Raw genomic sequence first — 26,207 nt, 5'->3', positions numbered from 1 at the left:
TTTTATCTTAGACTGTGTTTGCTTGACTGTCAGTTGCAGAAGCTTGTTGGTTGGATTTTAACAGTGGTTCTTAAACACTGATTTGCGCCATACCATTGCAGCTTGTTTATAATATCTGGAGAATAATAGATGTATTCTGAAATATAAATTTATTTGTAACTAAGGGAATTTAACCATTTTCAACTGCATTTTGATCCATTTTAACTGTAATTTTGGGTTCTTCCTAACGTTCTTATCTCCTCTCTATACCCATTTCTTATGTTAATCAATAATTGCCTCTGTCTGATAAATTTTTGTTATGGTCTATCCTGCAGAGAGAGAGATGCTGGTTGCAAGTTTTGGAGAACCCTGTTTTTTATGGAACTCAATTCTATAAAATTTTCAAAAGATTCCTTGGCAATAACATACACTTGTGATGGACCCTAGAAATACTGCTATGTTAGGATTGGGTTCTGATTCCGAAGGATTTTCAAGAAAGAGTCCCTCTGCCATCAATACGGGCACACTGGTCAGCAAGAGAGAAGTAGAGCTAGAGAACAGCACAAAGGAAGAAGACGACCTTCGCAAGTGGAATCGGGAAAGAAACATTGAAGCAGGGAAAGATAATGGTTTGACTGATGCACAGCAACAGTTTTCAGTGAAAGAAACAAACTTTACAGAAGGAAATTTAAAATTGAAAATTGGCCTTCAGGCTAAGAGAACTAAAAAACCTCCAAAGAACTTGGAGAACTATGTATGTCGACCTGCCATAAAAACAACTATCAAGCACCCAAGGAAAGCACTTAAAAGTGGGAAGATGACAGATGAAAAGAATGAACACTGCCCTTCAAAACGGGTAAGTCGAAGTCCTGACAATATATGATCATTAACAGTATGTGGACTAATGCTAATTTTTATCAAACCTATGTACATATTTCAGGAATTTTTATTTTAATCTTTATGTTATTTCTAAATAGTCTATTTTGGGAGCCTCAAGCAGATTTTGAGGCTTGTAAGAGAGGCGGGTGGTAGTATAACTATGCATGTATTTGAATTTGTAAAATTATGGCAAATATTTTAAATGGGGTATATCCAGATTGCTGCTCCTACATGGCCAAGTGGATGGAATATTGAATTTTTAGTTAGAAAACCTAGAGTTGAATCTTGCCTTCATACTTACTAACAATATGATGATAGACAAATTGTTAATAACAGAGAAGAAACTGACACTCAAAGATGTTAAATGATTATACCACCTACCTTTCAGGAAGGTTCTATTCTTGCTGACCTCAAGAATTTTCTAAAGATGAATTCAAATCTGGACCTTTTTATTTGAAACAATGTTAGAGCTTATTTTGCACAGCTGATTTTTAAAGGGCTTCAAGATGATTGTCTTTAGTAATCTTTCTGTAGTATTTTAAAAAACAGTGCTAATAATGAGGTTTTGTACTAAAAAGATTGCACCCACAATATGTACTTATTTTTAATGTTTAAGTAGTTCATATCCTACTTACATTGTTTGTAGCAGAATATAGTTTTTGGTTTCTGAGGAAAGCTATCTGTATACTCACAAAATTGTTGGTAATGAGTAGGTGCTTATTCTTCCAACAGTTACTTGAACATAGGATGTTGACTATATTACTACCCTCTAAATTAGGTCTTCATAATTAATGGAAAGAGCATGAATTACAGAATCAGAAGCAAATTCAAATCCTGACTTAATTACTGCACACAGGTTATTTGGTTTATCTTACTGAGCTGTGTTTTTCTCATTTATAATATGGAACTGTTTATGCCTACATTAAATGGATATATAAAGAATTAAATTTCGATAAACAAGACTTGGAAACAACCCAAGTGCCCATCAACAAACAGTTGGCTTAAGAAGATGTGGTGTGTGTATATATGTGCATATATGTGTATATATGGAATATTAGCCATAAAAGAATGAAATATTGCCATTTGCAGCAACATGGATAGACTTAGAGAATATTATAGTTAGTAAAGTAAGTCAGAGAAAGACAAATATTATATGACATTACTTATATGTGGAATCTAAAAATAATATAAATGAGTCTTCGTAGAAAACAGAAACAGACCTACAGACAGAAAACACATTTATGGTTATCAAAGGGGAGAAAAGGATGGAAAGTCAAATTAGGAATATAATCAACAATTGTACGTGAAGTAGATATGCAGTATAGATTTAGTGTATAGAGCAGGAAATTATGTTCAGTATGTTATGATAACCTATAATGGAATATAATCTGAAAAAGATGCTGAATCCCTTTGCTGTACATCTCAAATGAACACAATATTGTGAGTCAGTTTTACTTCAGTTTTAAAAAATAATTAAATTTGTGTATAGTATTTAGTATGAGATAAATTCTTGTAAGTGAAAAAAAAAAAAATTCTTGTAAGTGTTCTGTTCTCCCTTTTTACAGCCTAAGATATGGCTTTATAACCTGGGATCTCTGGAAAGGTTTAGTTTTTCATGATTGCTCTCGGACTATGATAATCTGTGAAGAATTTTGTGTTTATTTTGATGCATTTTTACATAGCTCTTAGCAGCTTTACTAAGGGTTTCATCACTCCAAAAAGACTGAGCATCGGTGGCTCAGGAGAGAAAGCTAGACTGTTACGAGGCATGTTGGTAGTCTAAGAAAGTTGTGGAGCAGAAGTGGAGGGAGAGGGAGTTGTTTTATTTATTTTAACGCAAGGCTTTGCCAAAACAACCAAAACATTTCCCCCCGATTCTTCAAAAGTAGTTGGGTTTTTGTTAGTGCTGATTTTAAAGCAAGATTAGGTCTTAGATGTCTAGTAAAAACACAGAAACGTACATTATATATTTTATTTCTTAATAGAAGTTTTCTTTCGGCAGTGTTCAGAGGACAAAAATAATTGCCCTGTGAAAAAATATTTTGCTAGAATGATTGCTGTTTATGTAATTTTTTTTTGGCTGTGCTGGTTTTTCATTGCTGTACACGGGCTTCTCGTTGTGGTGGCTTCTCTTGTTGCAGAGCTAGGGCCCTAGGGTGCACGGGCTTCAACAGCTGTGGCACGTGGGCCCAGCAGTTGTGGCTCCTGGGCTTCTAGAGCACAGGCTCAGTAGCTGTGGCACTTGGCCTTAGTTGCCCCATGACATCTAGGATCCTCCGGAATCAGGGATGGAACTCGATGGCCTGCATTGACAGGCAGATTCTTTACCGTTGACCACCAGAGAAGCCCAGTTCATATAATGGCAAAATATAATGGTTTAGTTCCTCAAGTGAAATTTTCCCTTTCTCAAATTATGTGACGTATTGTTAAATTTACAGTAGTTGACTCGTGGACCCTATTATTTAGAGCAGTCCAAATATGTCATTTATTTTTTAAAAAATTTTAATCCAAAATTTAGGAATTGTCACATTAATAACTAAAGTTTGAAGTTTAGTTCATTCCTTTGAGAAGTATTAGGTACTTTTTGTATCTTTTAAAGTTGTAGAAGTTATAGATTTTCAGGGTCCTATTTTTTAAAATGTATTTTCCCCCAGTTTTATTGTGATAAGATTTGACATACAGCACAGTGTACAGTTTAATATGTATTTGGTTTATTTTTTATTACTTTTGAGATTTACCTTTCTATATTACATTTTGGCAAAATTAAAAAATTTTATAATGTTCAATGTTGGCAAGAATATAGGGGAAACAAACACTCTCATGCGCTGTTGGTGGAGAGTGTATTGATACTGTACTTTTTAAGAGCAGTTTGCTTATATCTGTGACAATTTAAAATGGACAATTCCTTGATTCCACAGTGTTACTTCTAAGAAACTATCTTATAGAATACTTGCAAGATATTTACTTTATATCTTATATATATATACTTATATATATTAGTATACATGTATACTTATAGAATACTTGCAAGAATACTTGTAAAATATTTATTAGAAGTATAAAGTCCTGATACCTTCTTATTGGTTCTGACTCAATATGTCTGGGTATTTTTAAAAATATCTTTATTGAGGTATAATTCATGTATCATACCATCCACCCATTTAAACTGTACAGTTTGTGGTTTTGTTATTGATATATAACATTATTAATTTTTAAAAGTTATAAAATACGTTAATATAGAATTTGCCATTTTGATCATTTTTAAGTGTAAATTTGGCGTCACTAATTCCATTCACAGTGTTGTACAACCATCCTCACTATCTGTTTCCAAAACCATCTCATCATACCGAATAGAAACTCTGTAACCAGTAAATAATAAATCTGTATTGTTACAGAGCCCCCTCCCCCGATCTGGTGATTTACAATCTACTTCTGCCTCTGTGAAATTGTCTATTCTGGTGCCTCGTATAAATGGGATCATGCAGTATTTGTCCTTTTGTCTCTGGCTTATTTCACTGGCATAATGTCTTCAAGTTCATCCATTTGTAGCATGTACCAGAACTTCATTTTTGTGGTTGAATAATATTCCGTGTACATTTATGCCACATTTTGTTTAAAATTCGTCATCTGTGGATACTTGGTTTGCTTCCACGTTTTGGCTGTGGGAAAACATGCTGCAGTGAACACTGGTGTACAACATCTGTTTGAATTCCTGTGTTCCATTTCTTTGGGTACTGTACTTAGGAGCAGAATTGTTGGATCCTGTGATTCTTTGAGGAACTGCCAAACTGTTTTCCATAGCAACTATACCATTTCATAGTCCCATCAGCAGCGCATGGAGGTTTCAGTTAGGTTTCAGTTACTCCAAATCCTCATCAGTACTTGTTATTTTCTGTGTGTGTGTGTGTTCGTGTGTATGTATGTGTATTTTAAATAATAGCCACTCTAAAGAATATGAAGCTGTGTCTCGCTGTATCTCACTGTGGTTTTCCTTCCCTTTTCCCTGATGACTAATAATGTTGAACATCCTTTCCTGAGCTTATTTGATTTGTATATCTTCTTTGGAGAAATGTCTGTTTAAATCTTTTGACTATCTTTGAATTGTGGATTTTGTTGTTGTTGCTGAGTTTTCAGGGTTCTAGATATATTCTGTATATGACTTGCTAATATTTTTTTCCTGTGCTGTGAGTTGTCTTTTTCACTCTCTTGATAGTGTCCTCTGATGCACAACCGTTTTCACTTTTGATGAACTCTAATTCGTTTGTTTTTTCTGCTATTGCCTGTGCTTTGGTGTCATAGCCAAGATACCTCTTCCAAATCTAGCATCATAAGGATTTCCCCCTATGTTGTCTTCTAAAAGGTTTACAGTCCTATCTCTTACATTTCAGTCTTTGAGAGATTTTCAGGTACCCCTCTCACCCTGAACTTGCTCTCAACTGATTACTATAGCAAGGAATACTTTGGACACAGAAAACTGCTACAAACTTAATGTCTAAGAGTATGGATACTGGACTAGCAGCTTTGATCAGTATTACAGTCCTATGATTCACTTTAAAAGACAAGAAAGGAAACAAACATTGTTACCATCAGTATACTTCTCTCCCTTCTTTTTAGACAATCGTGATAACCCCATATGACAACTAAGCAGAACAACATTTCTTAATCAAAATGAAGAAAACTATTCTGTATAATGAAGTTATCTTACTTGGAAAAAAAAAAACAAGTTGTTTGGAACCAAAATTGGTGCAAAGAAATTTCTAGGCGTTTCTAACTCCAACATCAGAGCCTTTGATAGCTCCCCTATAGCTCAGATGGTAAAGAATCTGCCTGCAATACAGGAGACCTGGGTTCGATCCCTGGGTCAGGAAGATCCTCTGGAGAAGGGACTGGCAATCCACTCCAGTATTCTTGACTGGAGAACCCGACGGATAGAGGAGCCTGGCGGGCTATAGTTCGTGGGGTCGCAAAGAGTTGGACATGACTAAGCAACTAACCCAGCACAAATATATATATATGTATACAAGCAAATACATGTAATCCCAGCCTCCCCACTTAAAAATATAAATGGTACCATACTGTGCACACTTTTCTTCATCATTCATTTTTCCACTTATATAGCATGTTAGTATATTCTGGAGGATTTTCCTGTACAAAAACTAAGAGAGCTTCTTTAGCCCTTTGAAATATGGTTAATAAGTTTTTTTCCAGTTTGTCATTTGTCTTTAGATCTTGCTTATTGTTTATTTTGCCATGCAGAAATCTTTAGTTTTTTTAAAGAATTTAATTAATAAATCTTTCCTTTTATGGCTTTGAGAATTTGACATGTCGCTAAAAAGGCCTTCACTTCAAGTTTATTAAAGTTCTTATATATTTTCATGTTTCATTTTTCATTATTATTAATTTTGGCCATGCCACAGAGCTTGCAGGACCTTCGTTTCCCAACCAGGGATCAGACCAGGATCCATAGCAGTGAATGCTTAAGTCGTAACCACTGAACCATTGGGCAATTCCCTAATGTTTTATTTTAAATATATAAATATTTGATCCATTTGAAGTTTACTATGATATATGAGTTGTGGATCGAACTTTATTTTTTTTCCAAATAGCTGCAGATTGTCCTAATACTTTAAGAATTTTTTTTCAGTCCTCAGAATTGAAGCACTACCTTTATTGTACGCTGAATTTCTGTGTGTACTTGGGTCTGGTCTGATTTCGCACTTTGTGTCATTCATTGTTCTCTATTTGCCAGCATGGTAGTTTTAGTTATTATGTTTTATATCTGGTAGGGCTAATCCTTCCTCATTAGTCATGTTTTAGAGTGTTCCTAAATTAGTGTTCCTAATATGCATTATTGCATATTAGTTTATAAACTTCATGTGATTTTAATAAAAACAGATTTTTTTCTAGAACTTGTTCAGTTGATTGCAAAGTTCATATTTCGTTCTTTTTTTTTTTTTTTTTTTAATCTGTGGTTAAACTTGGAACCTATTTGGTAGATGAGTAGCTCAGCTGGTAAAGAATCAGCCTGCAATGCAGGAGACCCTGGTTCAATTCCTGGGTTGGGAAGATCCCCTGGAGAAGGGAAAAACTGCCCACTCCAGTATTCCAGCCTGGAGAATTCCATGGACTATATTGTCCATGGTGTCACAAAGAGTCGGACACAACTGAGCAACTTCCACTTCACTTCACTTCTTTAAGAAACTCTGAATTTGCTTTGCCAAGATTTAGGGTGTTCAGATGGGCTCCTGAGACCCTCTCCCCAGCAAAAGGCTGCCTGCATGCTGTGGGTGGAGAGCTGGAGGGTGTACGCTAGACCTTGGACTGGCAAATAGACGCCTGGCGGGGGTGGTCAGCATGCCAGAATTTCCTCCCCAACAACAACTGAATTTTTAAAATATCTGAAAACTGAGGGGACTTCCCTGGTGGCTCAGACAGTAAAGAATCCGCCTGCAATGCAGGAAACCTGGGTTCGATCCCTGAGTCGGGAAGATCCCTTGGAGAAGGAAATGGCAACCCACTCCAGTACTCTTGCCTGGAGAATCCCTCGGACAGAGGAGCCTGGTGGACAGAGTCGCCGAGCAACACACACTCTCTCTCTCACACATACTCACACTCACACAAACACTCACACACTCACACTCACACTCTAACACCTTTTCGTCGAGCAACACACACACGCACACTGTAACACTTTTTTTTTTTGGACCTTTGGAGATTTTTCTTACCTCCTAAGAGGCCACAGTGCAACAACCATGGTATCTTATTGCTGGAATGAATTATTTTGTTGTAGTAAACGGATATTTATGGTGTTTAGCCTGCCATATGGCTAGAGTGGAAATCACCTGATTGTTTTATAAGAAATACATCATTAAATGTATAATAGATCTTCCTATCTCATTTTTGTTTGTTTGTAGTGGAAAGAATTGTTTTCTTTTGAATTTCATATAAAAGTTTGGGTCTGGCTGTCTTGTTACTTTATGTAGTGTCTGTGTCATTTCGTAAGTTGTCAGAATGGTATAGTCATTCTTCTGTTGCAGTATTTTAGAAAGTGAAAGTAGAGGTGGAAGTCACAATATTTACTTGTATTTATCACACACTAACTTAAAAGGAAAAGAGGCAATGGTACTTTCCTTTTTAGTATTTAAACAAAATTCCAGCTTTGGAATTGTGCAGCATAGCTAGTTATATGTGATCTTAGTTTACTTAGGATACTAAATTGAAACATGCTCTTTTGTAACAAATGAAAAATAACTAAAATGCTTATTTCCTGTAGCAAGTGATTAAAACTGAAACTTGTGTGAGAGAAAAGGGATTGGGGGATATTTCATGCCACTGTGTACTGATTTTATGTGTGTGTGTGCACACGTGCACTCAGTCGTGTCTGATTCTTCGTGACCTGATCAACTGTAGCCCACCATGCTCCTTTGTCCATGGGATTTTCCTGTTACCAGTACTGGAGTGGGTTGCCATTTCCTCCTCCAGGGGATCTTCAGAGCCAGGGATTGAACCCAAGTCTCCTGCATTGCAGGTGAATTCTTTACTGCTGAGCCACTGGGGAAGCCCCCATTATAAATTAGGTCAAATAAGATTGAGATTTGGTGTTAAGTTTTTGTTATTGAATAGTTTATTTGATGTCATTTTACCATAGTTGAGTGCATTGAATGAGCAAAGTGAATTACAAACAACATTTACAGCTGTAATTATAATTTCCCTGCCAAAAGATACTTTTTTGCTTGGAAAAGAAATGACTATGCTGACTTAATAGATTATTTAAGAAACAGTACATTGTAGATGTAATTTTGAATTTCACTGATGTAATTTTTATGGAGACATATTAAAACCCTCATTGCATCCAGGTATTCTAATTAGGGCCTGTTGGCCTAAGATTTTTATTAAATTATGTAACTGATTGATGTCGTTTCTTTAGTAAGAAAATATGCAGATAATAATGACAGTTATCTCTATTCTTGCTCTGTTCTTGGTTAATTTGCCTAGTAGTCTTAAAATTGTTTCACACAGATTCCAATTGTTTATGTGTTTGGCTGTTCCAGGTCTTAGTTGCAGCACACAGGATCATTAGTTGGGGCATGCAGGATCTTTAGTTGCAGCATGTGAACTCTTAATGGTGCATATAGGATCTAGTTGCCTGACCAGGGTCCCCTGTGTGGGGAGCAGGGAGTCCTAGCTACTGGACCTCCAGAGAAATCCAGGAGTTTCTTTAAATTATGCCATCTATTAGATTAGCTTGGTTTTGGATAAGATGTATATATTTTTAATTGATATACAATTCTAACATCATAAAATTTCCTCTTTTAAAGTGTGTAGTTCAATGGTTTTTAGTATATTTCCTCATATATTAGCTACATACAAAGGTGTGCAACCATCACCACTAATTTCAGAATATTTTCATTACCTTAAATATATGTTTTAATTTGGCTATTACATTTTAGAAAACTGATCACAGGGCTAATGTTTTTACTTTCTACTTCACAAAAGAGGGTCAAATTTTGTATCTCTTAATTTTGAGCATAATCTCTAATGTGGGCTTGTAGCAATGTTTTATTTATTTCTCTATAAAAGATTTGATTGCCTGCCCTGTACAGTAAATGAGTAATTGTGATATAGAATGATAACTTACAACAAAGCTAGCAGAGGTGATGAAATTCCAGCTGAGATATTGAAATCCTTTTAAAAGATGATGCTATTAAAAAGTGTTGCACTCAGTATGTCAGCAAATTTGGAAAACTTAGCAGTGGCCACAGGACTGGAAAAGATCAGTTTTCATTCCAATTCCAAAGAAGAGCAACACCAAAGAATGTTCAGACTACTGTACAGTTACATTCATATCACATGCTAGTAAGGCTATGCTCAAAATCCTTGAAGCTAGGCTTCGGCAGTATGTGATTCAAGAACTTCCAGATGTACAAGCTGGGTTTAAAAAAGGCATAGGAATCAGAGATCAAATTGCCAACATTCACTGGATCATGGAGAAAGCGAAGGAACTCCAGAAACACATCTACTTCTGTTTTATTGACTACACTAAAGCCTTTGACTGTGGATCACAACAAACTGTGGAAAATTCTTAAAGAGATGAGAGTATCAGACCACCTTACCTGTCTCCTGAGAAACCTATATGTGGGGCAAGAAACAGAATCTTACATAGAACAACTCTTTGGTTCGAAATTGGGAAAGGAGTATGACAAGGCTGTGTGTGGCACTCTGCTTACTTTTGTACAGAGTACATCATGCAAAATGCTGGGCTGGGTGAATCATAAGCTAGAATCACAGTTGTTGGGAGAAATATCAACAACCTCAGATATGCAGATGATACCACTCTAATGGCAGAAACTGAAAGGAAAAAAGCCTCTTGATGAAGGTGAAAGAGGAGAGTGAAAAAACTGGCTTAAAACTCAGCATTAAAAAAACTAAGATCATGGAATCCGGTCCCATCACTTCATGGCAAAAAGATGGGGAAAAAGTGGAAACCATGACAGACTTTATTTTCTTGGGTTCCAGAATCACTGTTGACAGTGACTACAGTCATGAAATTAAAATACGCTTGCTCCTTGGAAGGAAAGTGATGACAAACTTGGACAGTGTATTGAGAACAAAGACATCACTTTGCCATCAAAGGTCCATATACTGTAGTTTTTCCAGTAGTCATGTATGGATGTGAAAGTTGGACCACAAAGAAGGCTGAGTGCCAGAGAATAGATACTTTTGATCTGTGGTGTTGGAGAAAACTCTTGAGAGTCCCTTGGACTGCAAGGAGATCAAACCAGTCAATTCTACAGGAAATCAGTCCTGAATATTCATTGGAAAGACTGATGCTGAAGCTTCAGTGCTTTGGCCACCTGATGCGAAAAGCCAACTCACTGGAAAAGACCCTGATGTTGGGAGAGATTGAGGGCAAGAGAAAGGGGCAGTAGAAGGTAAGAAGGTTAGATAGTATCACTGACTTAATGGACATGAAGTTGAGCAAACTCCTGTAGAGAGTGAAGTATGAGGAAGCCTGGTATACGGCAGTCCATGGAGTCGCAAAGTGTCAGGCATAACTTAGTGACTTATCAACAACAAATGATAACTTCCATAATAGAAATACATATGAAGTGTTAGACTGTTTGGAGAAGGTAGTGAGCAGGAGAGTATGCATGGAAAGCTTTACAGTGGAACTTATATTTACAATTAGATGTTGACATTTTTGTTAGCATTTGCTAGACAAATTCTGATTTGAGGACAAAGTAAATAGTAAAGGGCAAAGGTGAATTTAGCATGTTTCCTAGATGTTTGTGAATTGTGCTGTCAAACAGTTTGACACCACTTTAGTGTAGGTGGGCACTAAGAAAATAATAAAGAATAGAGGACAAGTGGGGAACTTAACAACTCTTTGTATTGTACTCTAAAATTAAAATTGCTTTCTTGAAAAGTTTTTCTACTTGAGAAATTTAGGATTCCTTGTAGTAAGAACCCTATCATTTGTAACTATGATATTAAATCTTACCAAGGTCATAGTACCTGAATTTTATTTTCTAAATCTGTTAATAGCTGACTGCTTTGGTCTTCATGCATACTTAGTCGCTTTAGTCATGTCCAACTTTTTGTGACCCTGTGGACTGTAGCCCACCAGGTTCCTTTGTCCATGGAATTCTCCAGGCAAGAATACTGGGGTGGGTTGCCATGCCCTTCTCCAGGGCATCTTCCAGATCCAGGGATCAAACCTGTGTCTCATGTCTTCTGCATTGGAAGGCGAGTTCTTTACCATTAGCACTTGGTCTCATGCAGGAGAAATACTGGGGCAGGTTTGTAGAATTTATTGAGAACACAGAACTACAACAGCAGATGGCATTAGAGATCAGGTTTAAGGATGAGTTGCAAGGATTTAACTGTTAAGAGGGGAAGGGAAATTAGGTGAATTGGGGATTCAGAGTATAGCTGGCAAAGTTCAATATGACCCTTGGGCGTTGCTGGTCTGTTTAAAGGTTTATCTGTAGTTTTTTTTTAAACCAACTATTTAAAAAATCTAGAAATTAAGAATTCTCTCCCAAGAAGATAAGGAAATTTTTGTTGTATGTCTAATAACTCCTTCTTTCCCAACTAAAAAAAAAGGTAGAAAAATATGAAGGTGGCATACAGGATCTATTTAATAGCCTTAGCTTCTTTATTTTAACTAAGTATCACTTTGCACCAAGTAGCTAATATTAGATGTTAAGAGTGGTAAATCTGACTGGGTAAAGATTTACCTGGGAAAAGGGGCAGTAGTTTGCATATTAACTGTGGCTTCCTTGGATATAAATATGAGTCTTTCTTCAAACTGGATTTATGGTGTTCCTAAGGCTTTGGTTTCTCCAAAATCTATTTTCTAAAGAAGGAATACATACTAGCAAAAGAAGATAATGTCTCAAAAGATGTCAGAAATTAGTGTTAAAGTGAAATAGTAATGAGAGCCCAGTCTTTAAACAGAATAGGTTCCGAACTATTAACTTTGATCTTTTTTTTCCTCTTTATTCTTTAACAGTCAAGTTCTGGTCTACTATGTGTATTTTACCTTCATTTTTGGAAAACATTTCAAAGTTGATGTGCAAGTCAAGAACTTGTAATAAAGTTCCACTCCTCTATTAGGAAGTTGGCGTTTAGGAGGTGTGCAAAAGCATTTTGACAAAAATTCACAGATGGTGAATATATACATTAGGATATTTTAACTGTTTTTAGCCAAGCTACATAGAATTACTAACATCTGAGTAGGTATGTGAAAGTAAAAAGACAATCCCAGAGTTCAGTAGTAACTTTCACAGTAAAAACGGTGGAAGAAGATAGGCCTGAACCCCACCTTTTCATTTTTTGGCTTAATTGCTAAGTATGATTATCCTGTAGTTCCTTGTCTAGTCCTTGATTGCATGGGTAGGGAGCTACAGAAGACTGCTTAAGAAATCACAGATTCTGAAAATTAAGAGCCAAAGGCAGGGGAGCTTGATAACTTTTCTTTTTAAACTGTTTGTTAATTATGACTGTTAGGAATTCTCAGAGAAGTGGAAAATCTCCTAGGCATTCTTGGTGACATGTTTTTCTTCTCTTTCAGCCTTGAAGTAAATTGTCTAAGATAAAGATGAGAAATTAGAAAAGTAAGTTTAAGATTACTAAGTTCCTAAATAAAAAGAAAAAAGTTTCAGTATACAATAGAGAGAAGAGGTAGGATGATGGAGTGGAAAGACTCAGCTCAAATGTCACCCAACTCTTTGAAATGTTACCTGAACCTTCCCAGGCAGAGTTAATTACTCTTAACTTCTGTGCTTCCATTGCATATATTTCTCTGTTTTTAACATAAATCACATTATATTGTAATTATTAATTTGTCTTTTACTAGTGAATGCTCTTTAATTGTCAAGGTGACCTTTTTAGTTTTTGCATTTCATGATCAACACAGAACATGCTTTAAAAACAGTTCAATAAAATTATAGACTGTGGGTTTACCTATAAGCATAAATACTGCCACCAAAAATACTGCCCTTAATATACAGCTTGGGGATAAGAGAATGTGTTTGCCTATCCCTAAGATAGTGCTTATTCATGTAACTTTCATAAGTGAACTACTCATAAATATTTTCTTTCATTTACTTATAATATGTACATATTAAAACTTATTAGGTTCTATTGTGATTAATACAGTCAATAGGTCATTAATTTTAAGAAGTTAGTATTATTGGTAGTAGTGCTTGCAACTGTGGCTGTTTCATGAATTTCCTGGTAAGGCACAACTTTGGTAGCTACTCTTCTAATAGGTCAAACAAAAACTTTCCTTTGTTTTGTCACAACACAGAGAGGTGAGCTAAGTTATCTATGTTATCTCCATTTAAAAACAACTCCCCACATTAGGCTCTTAGTTTAAGAAAATATTTTTAGTAGTCAAATGCCTTTTAATGCATCTGACATCTTAGTGACTCACCCACTAAAAGGTGGTACCAGATTCTTACCAAGGGCTCTTGTGCCCAGGCAGCCAGTCAAACTCTGGCAGGGGTGTTAGCATCAGCGTAAGAATTTATTTGCAGGGCACCAAGCAAGGAGAATGAGCAGCTCATGAACCTTCTTCTGGTTGTTTGGTGCTAAGGTAACGGGGGGGATGTTTCGGGAATGTCCACCATCTGGTTATAATCAGCCTGGGGTCTGTGTGCTTGTGCCCAGCATGTAGTCACCCTCTTCCACCTGGGTAGGAGTCTTAGTTTCTACAGAATGCTCACCAGATTGTTATTCATGTCTCTCAGGAGAAACCTTGAGATCCCTGTGACACTACTGCCCTAATGGTTAACTGCTTGAGCCTTCTGTTTGGTGCTCCTTGAAGGCCTAGAAGATTGTTGTGTGTGTGTGTGTTTGTTTTTTTTTTAAGTAACGGGAACACAGAGGTGCTTTTGTACCCAGGAACGCTCCACAGGGTCCTGGTTGGTCTCAGTATCCTCTTTTCTTTGATACTCCTCAGTCCTGAGGGTAACAGGGGCAGGACAAGAAAGGAAATAAAGCTCCACAGGGTCCTGGTTGGTCTCAGTATCCTCTTTTCTTTGATACTTCTCAGTCCTGAGGGTAACAGGGGCAGGACAAGAAAGGAAATAAAGCTTTGGATAAAGATGTTAGTCATAAACCCTATATGAAGTTGGTTTTAGGGAGCGTTTGTCTCCAGACGAACCCCAGGTGAAACTTTTATTCTTACTGCTGTCTGGTTTATGTTTACCCAGTGCTTTTTTTTTAATACCAATTTTTTGTGTGTTTAAGCTCCTTAGTTCTTATCAGTGAGTTCAAGACTTGCTAAATAGAAGACCATCACATTCTTCATACTTGTAACTTGTGAGCTGAGTGCCATCTATGAGTGTAGTCTTTCTTATATCAACTTATGGGAAGGTTCAGAACACAAGTCCACATTATCCCCCTGTTACTTTTCCATTGCCATGTTCTTTTTGTAAAGGTTATTCAGGCAGGAATACCTGATGGTATATAGGTATCTCCAGGTTCTGCGTTGAATGGAATTCTGTTTTACCTTCATACTGATTGTTTGCTTTGAAAGCTGCTTGAGCTAGAATTACTTTGTAGCAGAGAAGAGAATGGTTGGCATAGATCCCAGCTTCTCCAGGGCAGAGGCTAGTATGCAAATTTCCCCAGATCTTCACATTTCAATAAAGCTTTCTTTTCTCCCTTTAACACACACAAAACAGACTGTTAAGGGGGCAGTCTTAGATCTGCCAAGATCTGCCCTAAGCCTTGAAGACAAAATAAGGTCGGTGCCACTCTTTTCCCAAAATACCATCAATTGTAGATGCTCCCATAAATGGAGGGGAAAAGCAGATCCTTTCTATTGCACAGTGCAGCCTCTGCTATAAATGTACCAAGATTAAAACTACCATAATTAGTTTCCTCAGGCTCAGCTTCAGTTCTTGCTCTCATTTTGTAGTTGAAACTTCTCTAAATCAGCGTTGCTTTCGGCTGATTGAGCAGTTTACTTTCTTTTAAAGTGTAGCATGTGGGAGGGGGGTGCCTGTTTGGGAACACATGTAAGAATTAAAGATTTTAAAATTAAATAAACTAAAAAAAAAAAGAAAAAAAAGAAATAAAGTGTAGCATGTTAGGGATATCTGCTTGAGTCTGTATTGTAGTTTGTTTTAATGGAGTACATAATAAGATATGCTAAATGTGAAAAATATTTCTCATTTCATTGTTGATTTTGCTAATGGAAAAAGTCATTATTGAAACAAATTGGTAGAAGGCATAACTTGCTTAGTCCCAGAGAATTAAGCCCAAATATCATCATGCTGACTCACTAATTCACATACTGCTTTTTATGGTTGTCTGTTCATATCTTTATTTCATTTTAGTGACTGTATATCATGCCAGAGGTGTTTACATACAGACTGCTCCATAAGTACACGTTGCTAGTAAATTCCGAGGTACAGCTGCTTAGAAGTGCAGATTTTTGGATTACATCAGAATTAATGGCCCTGTATGATGAGATAACAAACCTGGAGCTTTTATGAAACTTCATGAATAGGGACAAAAGGTTGAATACATGATGGAAAAAAATGTATATTTTTTTCCTTTGACCTCATTTAGGGAGTCTAAACCACTGAAGGCATTTTTCTAAATTGTTCTTCTTTGCCAATTAGTTACATAGGGATTTATGGGGAGAAATCTTGAGAGAAAGAGTATAGATTAATTTATACGTGTGCTGTGGTAGTGATTTTACACTTCAGGAATAAACTGGGTATAAAGAATCTAAAGACTTTTCCTCTACTCTTAATACCTAAGAAAGATTGGTGTCTTATGTTTGTTGCTTAAGTTATATTCAATAGCAGGAAGAGCCTCTCTGTATCATTATTAATATTCATTTATTATAGTATTCTCTGAAGGAATTAAACTTCCTCTAGTAATATATGTTGGTTGACTCTTTAATGGGGTCAATATAGTATAAAAAAAATGAGCAGGTGCAGCCACCTAATTAATGGTTATGTAATTTAAGGAAAACCTATAGTGGTCTGCTTTTGAAAAGAAAAACTTGTGTGATTTTATATTAAAATACTTAATATAATTATCTGTATGTTAAATTTTCTTTAATTTTCTTTTGAGACTTTTCCCCCAACCCCCATTCTCGGATGTTCTAGTTCTCTCTTTGATTGTATGTCACAAACTGAACCTTTGTACATTTATTGAAGATGTTTTCTGAATATTTTCATAAGTGGACTTAAGATTCTTCCCTTACAGTTCTTAACATAATTTTGCAAGTAATTTACATTCCATACAGTCACTTGGGAAAAACTGCCTGTAAACATTTTTCTTTGCCTTTTTTAATGGTTGTCCTAGAGTTTGCAATATACATTTACAACTAATTTAATTAACCTTGAAGTAACACTGTTTTGCTTTACAGATACCTTGTAATAATAAAATAGCACAAATTCCTCCTTCCTTTCCTTGTCTCTTGTATCATTACAGTCATTCATTTCATTGTAAATAAAGATACACATTCACATCATCATACTTTATTGAATGCATTGTTGCTATTATTATTTTAAATAAGCTTATCTGTTAGATTAGATAAAAATAAGAAAACTAAGGAATTCACTGGTGGTCCTATGGTCAGGATCCTGCACTTCCACTGCAGGGAACACATCCCTGATAGGGGAACTAAGATTCCCCCATGCCTCTCAGTGCCGCTAAAAAAAAAGAAGAATAAGAAAAATAAAAGTTTTTATTTTACCTTCACTTCTTCTCTAGTGGTCTTTTATTCTTTATATAGACTCAAGTTTCTGACCTATTAGCATTTTCCTTCTCTCTAAAGAACTTCTTTTAATTTGCAAGACATGTCTACTGAAAACAAATTCCCTCAAATTTCTGCCAGGGAAAGTCTGTTTCTTCTTCATTTTTAAAGAATAATTTCACAGGTTACAGAATTCTAGCTGTCTTTTTTTTTTTTTCCCTTCTAACCCTTTCAATATTGTACTCCGCTCTTTTCTTGCTTGCACAGTGTCTCAGGAGAAGTTGGATATAATTTTTATTTTTGCTCATCTGTAGTTAAGAGAACAGTTTTTTATATTTTGGTTAGCCTGTACCTCTAGATTGTAAACTGAGACTTCCCTGGCGGGTCAGTGGTTAAGAAACCACCCTGCAGTAGAGGGGACACGGCTTCAGTCCTTGGTTGGGGAACTAAGGACGCACATGCTGCAGAGCAACTGGGGAGCCTACAAGCTCTGGAACCTGAGTGCCACAACTGGAGAATCTGTGCGAAGCAATGGAAGATCCTGCCTGACACAGTGAAGACCCCTCATGCTGCAGCTAAGACCCAATGCAGACAAATATTTAAAACAAAAAACCCAAATACTTCTGGGTGCCCCCTCCCCTCTTAGGTAGAACAGGATGGCTAGAGTGGACTAGAGTTGGGTATTTCCTCCCACCAGATTGATTAGGCTTTTGATAAATCCCAGCAGGTTAAGCAGGTTGTTTCTCCTGAGGGCAGACCTTGTTAGAAACAGAATGATCTGGCATATTTCAAAATGGTTCCTTTCCCCCTCTGCAGGAATTAAGAGGGAATTTTTCTTGTTGTGCCAACCTAGTGGAGATCCAGAAGATAAAACTCATAAAAGTTTGTGGGAATCACAGTAATTGAGTTCTCCTGGAGTTTTCAACTCTCAAACTAGTCTACATTGAGCTTCCAGCAGTTTATCACTTTAGAGTTGAGGTTTCCCTACCCTAGCACTCAGTCGTTCCATCAGGGTTTCTGCTCTGGTAAATGATTCTCCAGCAGTCACTTCAGTTTTGGGGCCTGTAGTTTACCTCTGACCTCGTGTCTATTATGGATATAATTGTTTATTCTTCCATTTAACTTTTCACCTGTTGTTAGGATAGAATGTTAACCTCCATACTTCTCCATAAATCTTTTTTTTTAAACCCTATTCAATTTTTTAAAATATCTATATTTCCTTTATTTAAGCTGCTCCAGGTCTTAGTTGTGGCATGTGGGGTCTAGTTCCCTGACCAGGGATCAAACCTGGACCCCGTACATTAAGAGCACAGGGTCTTATCCACTGGACTACCAGGGAAAAGTGAAAGTCGCTCAGTTGTTTCTGATTCTTTGCTACCCCATGGACTATACAGTCCATGGAATTCTTTTTTTTTTTTTTTTTTTTTTTATGTGTCGAGGGCTGACTTTCAATAGATCGCAGCGAGGGAGCTGCTCTGCTACGTACGAAACCCCGACAAGTCCATGGAATTCTTGAGGCCAGAATACTGGAATGAGTAGCCGTTCTCTCCTCCAGGGGCTCTTGCCACCCCAGGGATTGAACCCAGGTCCCACACATTGCAGGTGGATTCTTTACCAGCTGAGCACAAGGGAAGCCCAAGAATACTGGAGTGGGTAGCCTAGCCCTTCTCTAGTGGATCTTCCCCACCCAGGAATCAAACTGAGATCTCCTGCATTGCAGGCAGGTTCTTTATCAACCGAGCTATCAGGGAAGCCCACACTACCTGGGAAGTCCCTCCATAACTCTTTGATCAACAAACATTGTAACAGGAGTGTGTATGCCTGTGTGTTCAGTTGATTCAGTCACGTCTAACACTTTGCGACCCCATGGACTGTATCCCACCAGGGTCCTGTGTCCATGGGATTCTCCAGGCAGAATACTGGAGTGGGTTTTTGTGCCCTCCTCCAGGGGATCTTCCTGGCCTGGGCATTGAACCTGTATCTCCTTCATTGAAGGCAGATTCTTCACCCACTGAGCCACCTGGAAAGCCCAGAAGTGTGTATAATTGGTTTGTAAGAAGATAAAATTGTGAATTTCCATTTATATCTCAGCTTTTGTTACATGCAGAGTAGTTTCAAAATCTGTCATGTACTAGGATAATAGGAGGATCTTCCTGGCACATATCATGTAAAAAATGAATATATAAACTACTAAGGCACATTACTGTTTTAGTGGATTCCAGTAAGCTACTTTGAATAACTTTTCCTGTGTTGATATTGTTATCTATAGAGTGTAACTTTAAAGCTTTCCTTTGTTCAAGTGCTCTTTTTTTTAACATGTAATAACGCTATCCTTTCCTGTTTCATTAAGTACATGACAAGTTAATTTCAGAATCTCTTAGTATAGTAAGAATGATGAAAATAGCCTACTGTATTTCTGTTGACAGAGTAGTTCTGTAACTGAAATTCTGTGCTGTAATTCTCTAAACACACAACTTGAGGATTTGAACAAAACATCCTATTCTTGGTTCCAAAATCTTAAGTTATGAGCACATAACCTTCATTATGTTTGTTTGTTGTCAGTACCAATTAAATAATAATTTAAACTATCTTTTCCTTTTTCTGACATCCCCGTGAAGTCCCCTGAACCACCAGAGAAGTCCCAGTTTATAATCTATAGAATTTTGTACAAATTTTTTTTGAGATTCTGTTGTTATGGTTTGTGCATTGCAGATATCTATCATTCAATAATCAAAACAATTTTAATTTTGTCATCCTGTGCTGTCAAGTATTTATGTCTGATGTGTGAGATACAGAAGTAGCATATTTAATTATGTCATTAACATTTTGCTCTGAGCAGAGTGAGATTTTAGGAACAAGTTTTTCAAGAAAATGTTTTCTCGAAAGGAATTGAGCAAATCTCTAAAACTTTTTTGTCATCAACTTAGAGGTTATCGGCAATTTGTAGAAGTACTTCAGAAAGCTTATTCAAATATGAGTGAGTGAGTGAAGTTGCTCAGTTGTGTCCGACTCTTGCGACCCCATGGACTGTAGGAGCCTACCAGGCTCCTCCATTCATGGGATTCTCCAGGCAGGAGTACTGGAGTGGGTTGCCATTTCCTTCTCCAGAGGATCTTCCTGACCCAGGGATTGAACCCAGGTCTCCCACATTGTAGGCAGATGTTCTACCGTCTGAGCCACCAGGGAAGTCAGATGTTAGGACTCATGAATCTTCTCCATAAATATAATTTTTTTTAAGGTTAAAAAAAAAAATTTATTGACTGCACTGGGTCTTCTTCACTGCAGCATGCAGGGTCTTTAATTGCAGCATGCAGGATTTTTTTTCTAGTTGAGGCATGTGGGATAGTTCCCTGACTGGTGATGGAACCCAGGCCCCTGCATTGCCAACTGGACCACCAGTGAAATCCCCATAAAGACATTGTAAGGCCTTTTTTTTTTTTTTTTTTTAATGGAATGAGAATAACCCTTGTTTTAGATATTTTGTTCTCCTCTAACATTTTCTTCTTTTTTATACTATTTACTATGTCCAGATTAAAGTTGAATTATAATGAATAAAGGTGATTTATTTTGGAGTTTCTCTCATGAAATTTTGAGCTAAATAAATATTTTTCTTTAATTAATTTTCACACAATGTCAAGAGTTCCCAAAGAGGAATTTTCTTGAAAGATTCAAGGATTGCTAAGAGTTAAATATTTCACTTAAAGGCTAGTAGTAATATATTTAATGTTGTTTAGCTTAGTGTTCTAAAATTTTAGGAAGATTAGAATTATGACATAAATATAATTCTTATTATTCTCTTATATGATTATTTAAGTATTAATTCATAATCTTTTATTTATTTATTTATTGACTAAACCATGTGGCATATGGGATCTTAGCTCCTGGACCAAAGATCAGCCCCATGCCCCCTACAGTGCTGGAAGAGTGAAGTCTTAACCCCTGGAACACCAGGGAAGTCCCCATGATATCTTTTAAAAGGAGATAGTTTAAATGATTTTTATAATTTTTTTCATGTCTCCCTGTTTGTAGGTTACCCTTTAATTAGATTCTGTGACTATATTTATAGAGGTCTCATTTATTTTTCTTAATTCTCTTGTACTTCTTGGCAGTCGCTCATAATAATGGCAAAATATGAAATCCCTGATTTAAAAAACACATATACTTTCTTTTACTAGTGATTTTGAACGTTTTTTTCTTGTTCTACTAATCAGTTCTCTTTGAATTGTCTTTCCATATATTTGCTTGTGTTTTATTTTGAGATATTGGAGGATTTTTTTTATTTTTTAAACTACATCTGAGTCTTTTCCTTTATATATATATCTTGTTATTAATGCCTTTCTCCCAGAAAGATTACCTCAAGATAGAGAAGAACTAAAAGTTTACCTACAATTTATTCTAAGCCCCTTCAAGGTGGGAAGTTGGGACTGGAATTCTTCAAGGTCTGTACCCTCAGTGACCCAGCTCTTAAGAAGGGCTCAGAATTGGAAATGAAAAAACAAGAAAGTTATTGATCATGAAAAGCAACATGAGGTAGACACAACTAACAGCAGGATTAAATTTTGCAGGAACTTATTCAACAAATAATATATTTGTTGAATAAAGAATATAAAGTAAGTTTATTTGAAATGATTAAAGACTTAAAGAAGAATAAGCCTTTAAAAAATGACCAGGCAGATTTTCCAAAAGAATCCAATGTCCTATATTTTCTAGATATGAAAAACTGTATTTTCTTGATGAAAAATGCATTCATTGACATTTAAAACTCAGTGAATAATTTAAGCATCTAATTTAGACACAGCTGTGGAGAGAATAGTAAACCAGAAAATAACATTGAGAAAATACCACTGTGGGCTTCCGAAATGGCTCAGTGGTAAAGAATCCACCTACCAAGCAGGGGACACAGATTTGATCCCTGGGTTGGAAAGATCCCCTAGAGAAGGAAATGGTAACCCAGTATTCTTACCTGGGAGATCCCATGTACAGAAGAGCCTGATGGACTCCAGCTACGATTCATGGGGTTGCAGAATCAGATACAACTTAGCAAGTAAACAACCACCATCAGTCACCTCATGAAAAGGATGAAGGGTGAAACAACAGTACACAAGCTTGGGAAACAGAAACACACCCATGGAGACAAACAGAAGAAGAAAAATATCAGTTGTGTAAAAGTGAAATTAGAAGCATCACATGTAAAACAGTGAAAGGAAGAATAAGATGGAAATGAGCAAGATTCAAAAGGTTGGGAGTGTGATATATATAAAAAAAGAAATACAATATATGCGTAAATGATATCTTTAAAGAAGAAGGCAGAAATTTTAAACTTATCAGTAGAGCAAAGAACCTCTTTGTGAACCAGGTGAAAGGATCGAATTACCTCCTGAGGATAAAATTCAAGATGTTTTCAAACATCAAAATCCAGAACCAAAGAACAGTGGGACAGAATCCATAATGTCCTCAAACTGGACAGTTTCATCTATACCAAAATGATAATGACAGACATTTTTGAAAACCTCATTCTTCAGGAAATTTTAGAAAGCAACCTTCAGTCTTTTTGTTAGCCACAAAGGAATGTAACATACTTAGTTGCTCAGTTGTGTCCAAGTCTTTGCGACCCCATAGACTGTAGTCTGCCAGGTTCTTCTGTCCATGGAGATTCTCCAGGCAAGAATATTGCAGTGGGTTGCCATGCCCTCCTTCAGGGAATCTTCCCAACCCAGGGATTGAACCGAGGTCTTCCACATTGCAGATAAATTCTTTACCAGCTGAGTCACCAGGGAAGCACAAACAATGTAGAAATGAGAGAGAAAATGAAAGTCATTTAAGTATATACTGATCTCTTCATTGAATATAGTAGGAGTCAGTGTCAGTTGTTAAAACTGATACTGTAAAAAGCTGGTGTTGTAAAAAATATATATATATGTATGTCTAATTGAATAATGAGGCAGCAATGGGAAGAGAATGCTGATTTAATCACTGCTAATAATGTCAGCAAATATTGAAGGCTAAGTATACTATAAGTTACTCTTTTATACTTCTCTGGAGCACAAGTATACATGTCTCAGACTTTTTAATGGAACAGAAAAATAAGCACATTATGTGCCGTTTAAACAAAATGTCAGTCTATGAAAGGTCAGAGTAAAAAATACGGTATAACTAATTCACTTTATAGAAACTAACACAGCATTGTAAATCAGCTGTACTCCTATAAAGAATTTTTTTAAAGTAACAATATATGATGGTGTGCTATTAGTCTATCAAGGTTCTCATAAGAAAATATCACAGGCCAAGTAGTTTAAAATCATGAATTTATTTTATCATTTACTGTCTGTTAGTTTCTGATGAAGGCTTTTTCCCTGGCTTCACTGTGTCCTCCCATGGCCAAGTGCAGGTGTCTGCAACCTCCAGGCCACAGACCTTTTACCTCCTGTCTCATTGGCAGCATTAGATTAGAAATAAAGCGCACAAAAAATGGAATGTGTTGGAATCATCCAGAAATCATCCCCCCGCCCCCCACCTCTGCCCCTGACTCCTGGTCCATGGAAAAACTGTCTTCCTTAAAATTGGTCCCTGGTGCCAGAATGGTTGAGGACCGCTGGCCAAGTGCAACGAAAGAGATATCTGGGCTCTCTTGCTTGTAAAAGGGTATCATTTTTATTGGATTAGAGCCCCAACTTTATGACCTCATTTAACCTTAAGTAAGGTCCTCCTTAAAGGCCCTATCTCTAAGTTCAGTCACATGAGCATCAGAACTGTGACATTTGAATTCAGGGTTATACAATTCAGTCTATAACAGATGGACACTCCCAAAAATTGAACATGTGGTAAACTACCACAAGAAGTAAAGAATAATATCTTCTAATGATAATGCAGAAAAACTAGTAAAACCAGATAGTGAAAAATTTTATGGTCTTGAACTTACTAGATCTCAGAATTTCAAGAAAATTAACAAATAACTTTCTTAAATTTTTTATTTATTTAATGTTTTTATTTATATTTTACTTATGTGTTTTTGGCTGTGCTACACAGGCTTTTCTCTCCTTGGGGCAAGTGGGGGCTCTTCAGTTGTAGTGTGCAGGCTCCTCGTTGCCGTGGCTTCTCTTGTTGCAGAGCATAGGCTTTAGGGCGCCTGGGCTTCAGTGGCTTCGGCTCCTTGGCTCTAGAGCACAGGCTCAGTAGTTGTGGCACCTGGGCTTAGTTGCTTCGTGGTGTGTGGAATCCTCCTGGAGCAGGGATCAAACGCCTCCTGCTTGTGTCAGGCAGACTCTGTACCACTGAGCCACCAGGGAAGTCCAACAAAATAACTTTTAATTTTCACGGAAAGCTGTAGTTAAAGGAGCAATACCTTTAAATATTGAAAGCAAATAATAAAAATAAATGGAATAAATCATCCCACTCTATAGTTACCAAGAGAACAGAATCATCATAAGAAAAGAAGACTGTTTAAGAAACCTGAAGGCATAAGTGAACTAGTAGATGAAGGCAGTAACTATCCAAATGGTGGTTCCTTTGGGGGGAAATTAAACATACTTAGTCTAACCCAGAAATAAAGAAAAATTAGGGAAAACAATATATAAAACATGTAGTGGTAAAAGTCTTAATAATTCCAGATACAGTAGAAATTAAAACTGTAAAAAATATATCTGCTTAATTATATATGCAAGTAAGTGTGAAAAGGAAAAGTGATCTTTGGAAAAAAAGATGCCTGAGTTCAGAAATCAGAACATGTTAACTAACCAATCACCATAAATATAATAGAGAAGCCCCTCAAAAGGCTACTACCCTTGTTAAAAAATGCTGGTCTTAGATGACTTTGGTTTAATTCTATAAAATCTTTAGGAAAAGATAGTTTCAAAATTAAGTTAAACATTTCAGAGCATAAAAAAGGGAGGAATGTGAGTATAAAATTAATCCTAAAGATTCTCAAGGCCGGGAGCTGACTGTGGCTCAGATCATGAATTCCTTATTACAAAATTCAGACTTAAATTGAAGAAAGTAGGGAAAACCGCTAGTCCATTCAGGTATGACCTAAATCAAATCCCTTAACGATTTTACAGTGGAAGTGACAAATGGATTCAAAGGATTAGATCTGATAGACAGAGTGCCTGAAGAACTATGGAGGGAGGTTTGTAACACTGTGCAGGAGGCTGTGATCAAAACCAGCCCCAAGAAAAAGAAATGCAAAAAGGCAAAATGGTTGTCTGAGGAGGCCTTACAAATAGCTGAGAAGAGAAGAGAAGAGAAGCGAAAGGCAAAGGAGAAAAGGAAAGATATACTCATCTGAATGCAGAGTTCAAAGAAGAACAAGGAGAGATAAGCCTTCCTGAGTGATCAATGGCGAGAAATGGAGGAAACCAATAGAATGGTGAAGACTGGAAATCTCTTCAAGAAAGTTAGCAATACCAAGGGAACATTTCATGCAAAGGTCCACGATAAAGGACAGAAACGGTAAGGACCTAACAGAAGCAGAAGATATTATGAAGAGGTGGCAAGAATACATAGAAGAACTATACAAAAAAGATCTTAATGATCCAGATAACCATGATGGTGTGATCACTCAACTAGAGCCAGGCATCCTGGAGTGCAAAGTCAAATGGGCAAGGAAGCAACTCTGACTAAGCTAGTGGAAGTGATGAAATTTTAGCTGAGCTATTTCAAAATAATCCTGAAAGCTGATGCTGTTAAAGTGCTGCACTCAATATGCCAGCAAATTTGGAAAAACTCAGCAGGGGCCACAGAACTGGAAAAGGTCAGTTTTCATTCCAGGCCCCAAAAAAGGGCAAAGCCAAAGAATGTTCAAACTACTGCACAATTGCACTCATTTCACATGCTAACTAGCAAGGTAATGCTCAAAGTCTTTCAAGCTAGGCTTCAACAGTATGTGAACTGAGAACTTCCAGATGTATAGGCTGGATTTAGAAAAGGCAGAGGAACCAGAGATCATATTACCAACATCCATTAGATCATAGAAAAAGCAAGAGAATTCCAAAAAAGCATCTACTTCTGCTTCATTGACTACGCCAAAGCCTTTGACCGTGTGGATCACAACAAACTGTGGAAAATTCTTAAAAGACATAGGAATACCAGACCACCTTATTCTGTCTCCTGCAAAACCCATATGCAG

At 36.7% G+C, this 26,207-nt stretch overlaps 1 protein-coding gene across 5 annotated transcripts in view; it reads left to right on the top strand.

Moving 5' to 3' along the window:
• ASH1L (ASH1 like histone lysine methyltransferase) overlaps positions 1-26,207 on the top strand; it is a 203,286-nt gene that overhangs the window by 29,160 nt on the left and 147,919 nt on the right. For all 5 annotated transcript variants that reach the window (XM_069543842.1, XM_069543868.1, XM_069543833.1 and 2 more), the window contains one exon: positions 315-835. In XM_069543842.1, the coding sequence (XP_069399943.1) occupies positions 416-835 (420 nt within the window). In that variant the 5' untranslated portion in view covers positions 315-415. The remainder of the gene's footprint in view (positions 1-314; positions 836-26,207) is intronic.

This window comes from Ovis canadensis, chromosome 1, assembly GCF_042477335.2.
Source record: "Ovis canadensis isolate MfBH-ARS-UI-01 breed Bighorn chromosome 1, ARS-UI_OviCan_v2, whole genome shotgun sequence".
In the NCBI taxonomy this organism is placed as follows: domain Eukaryota; kingdom Metazoa; phylum Chordata; class Mammalia; order Artiodactyla; family Bovidae; genus Ovis; species Ovis canadensis.
Note: the sequence above shows the minus strand (reverse complement) of the source record. Positions and strands in the feature narration are given on the sequence as shown.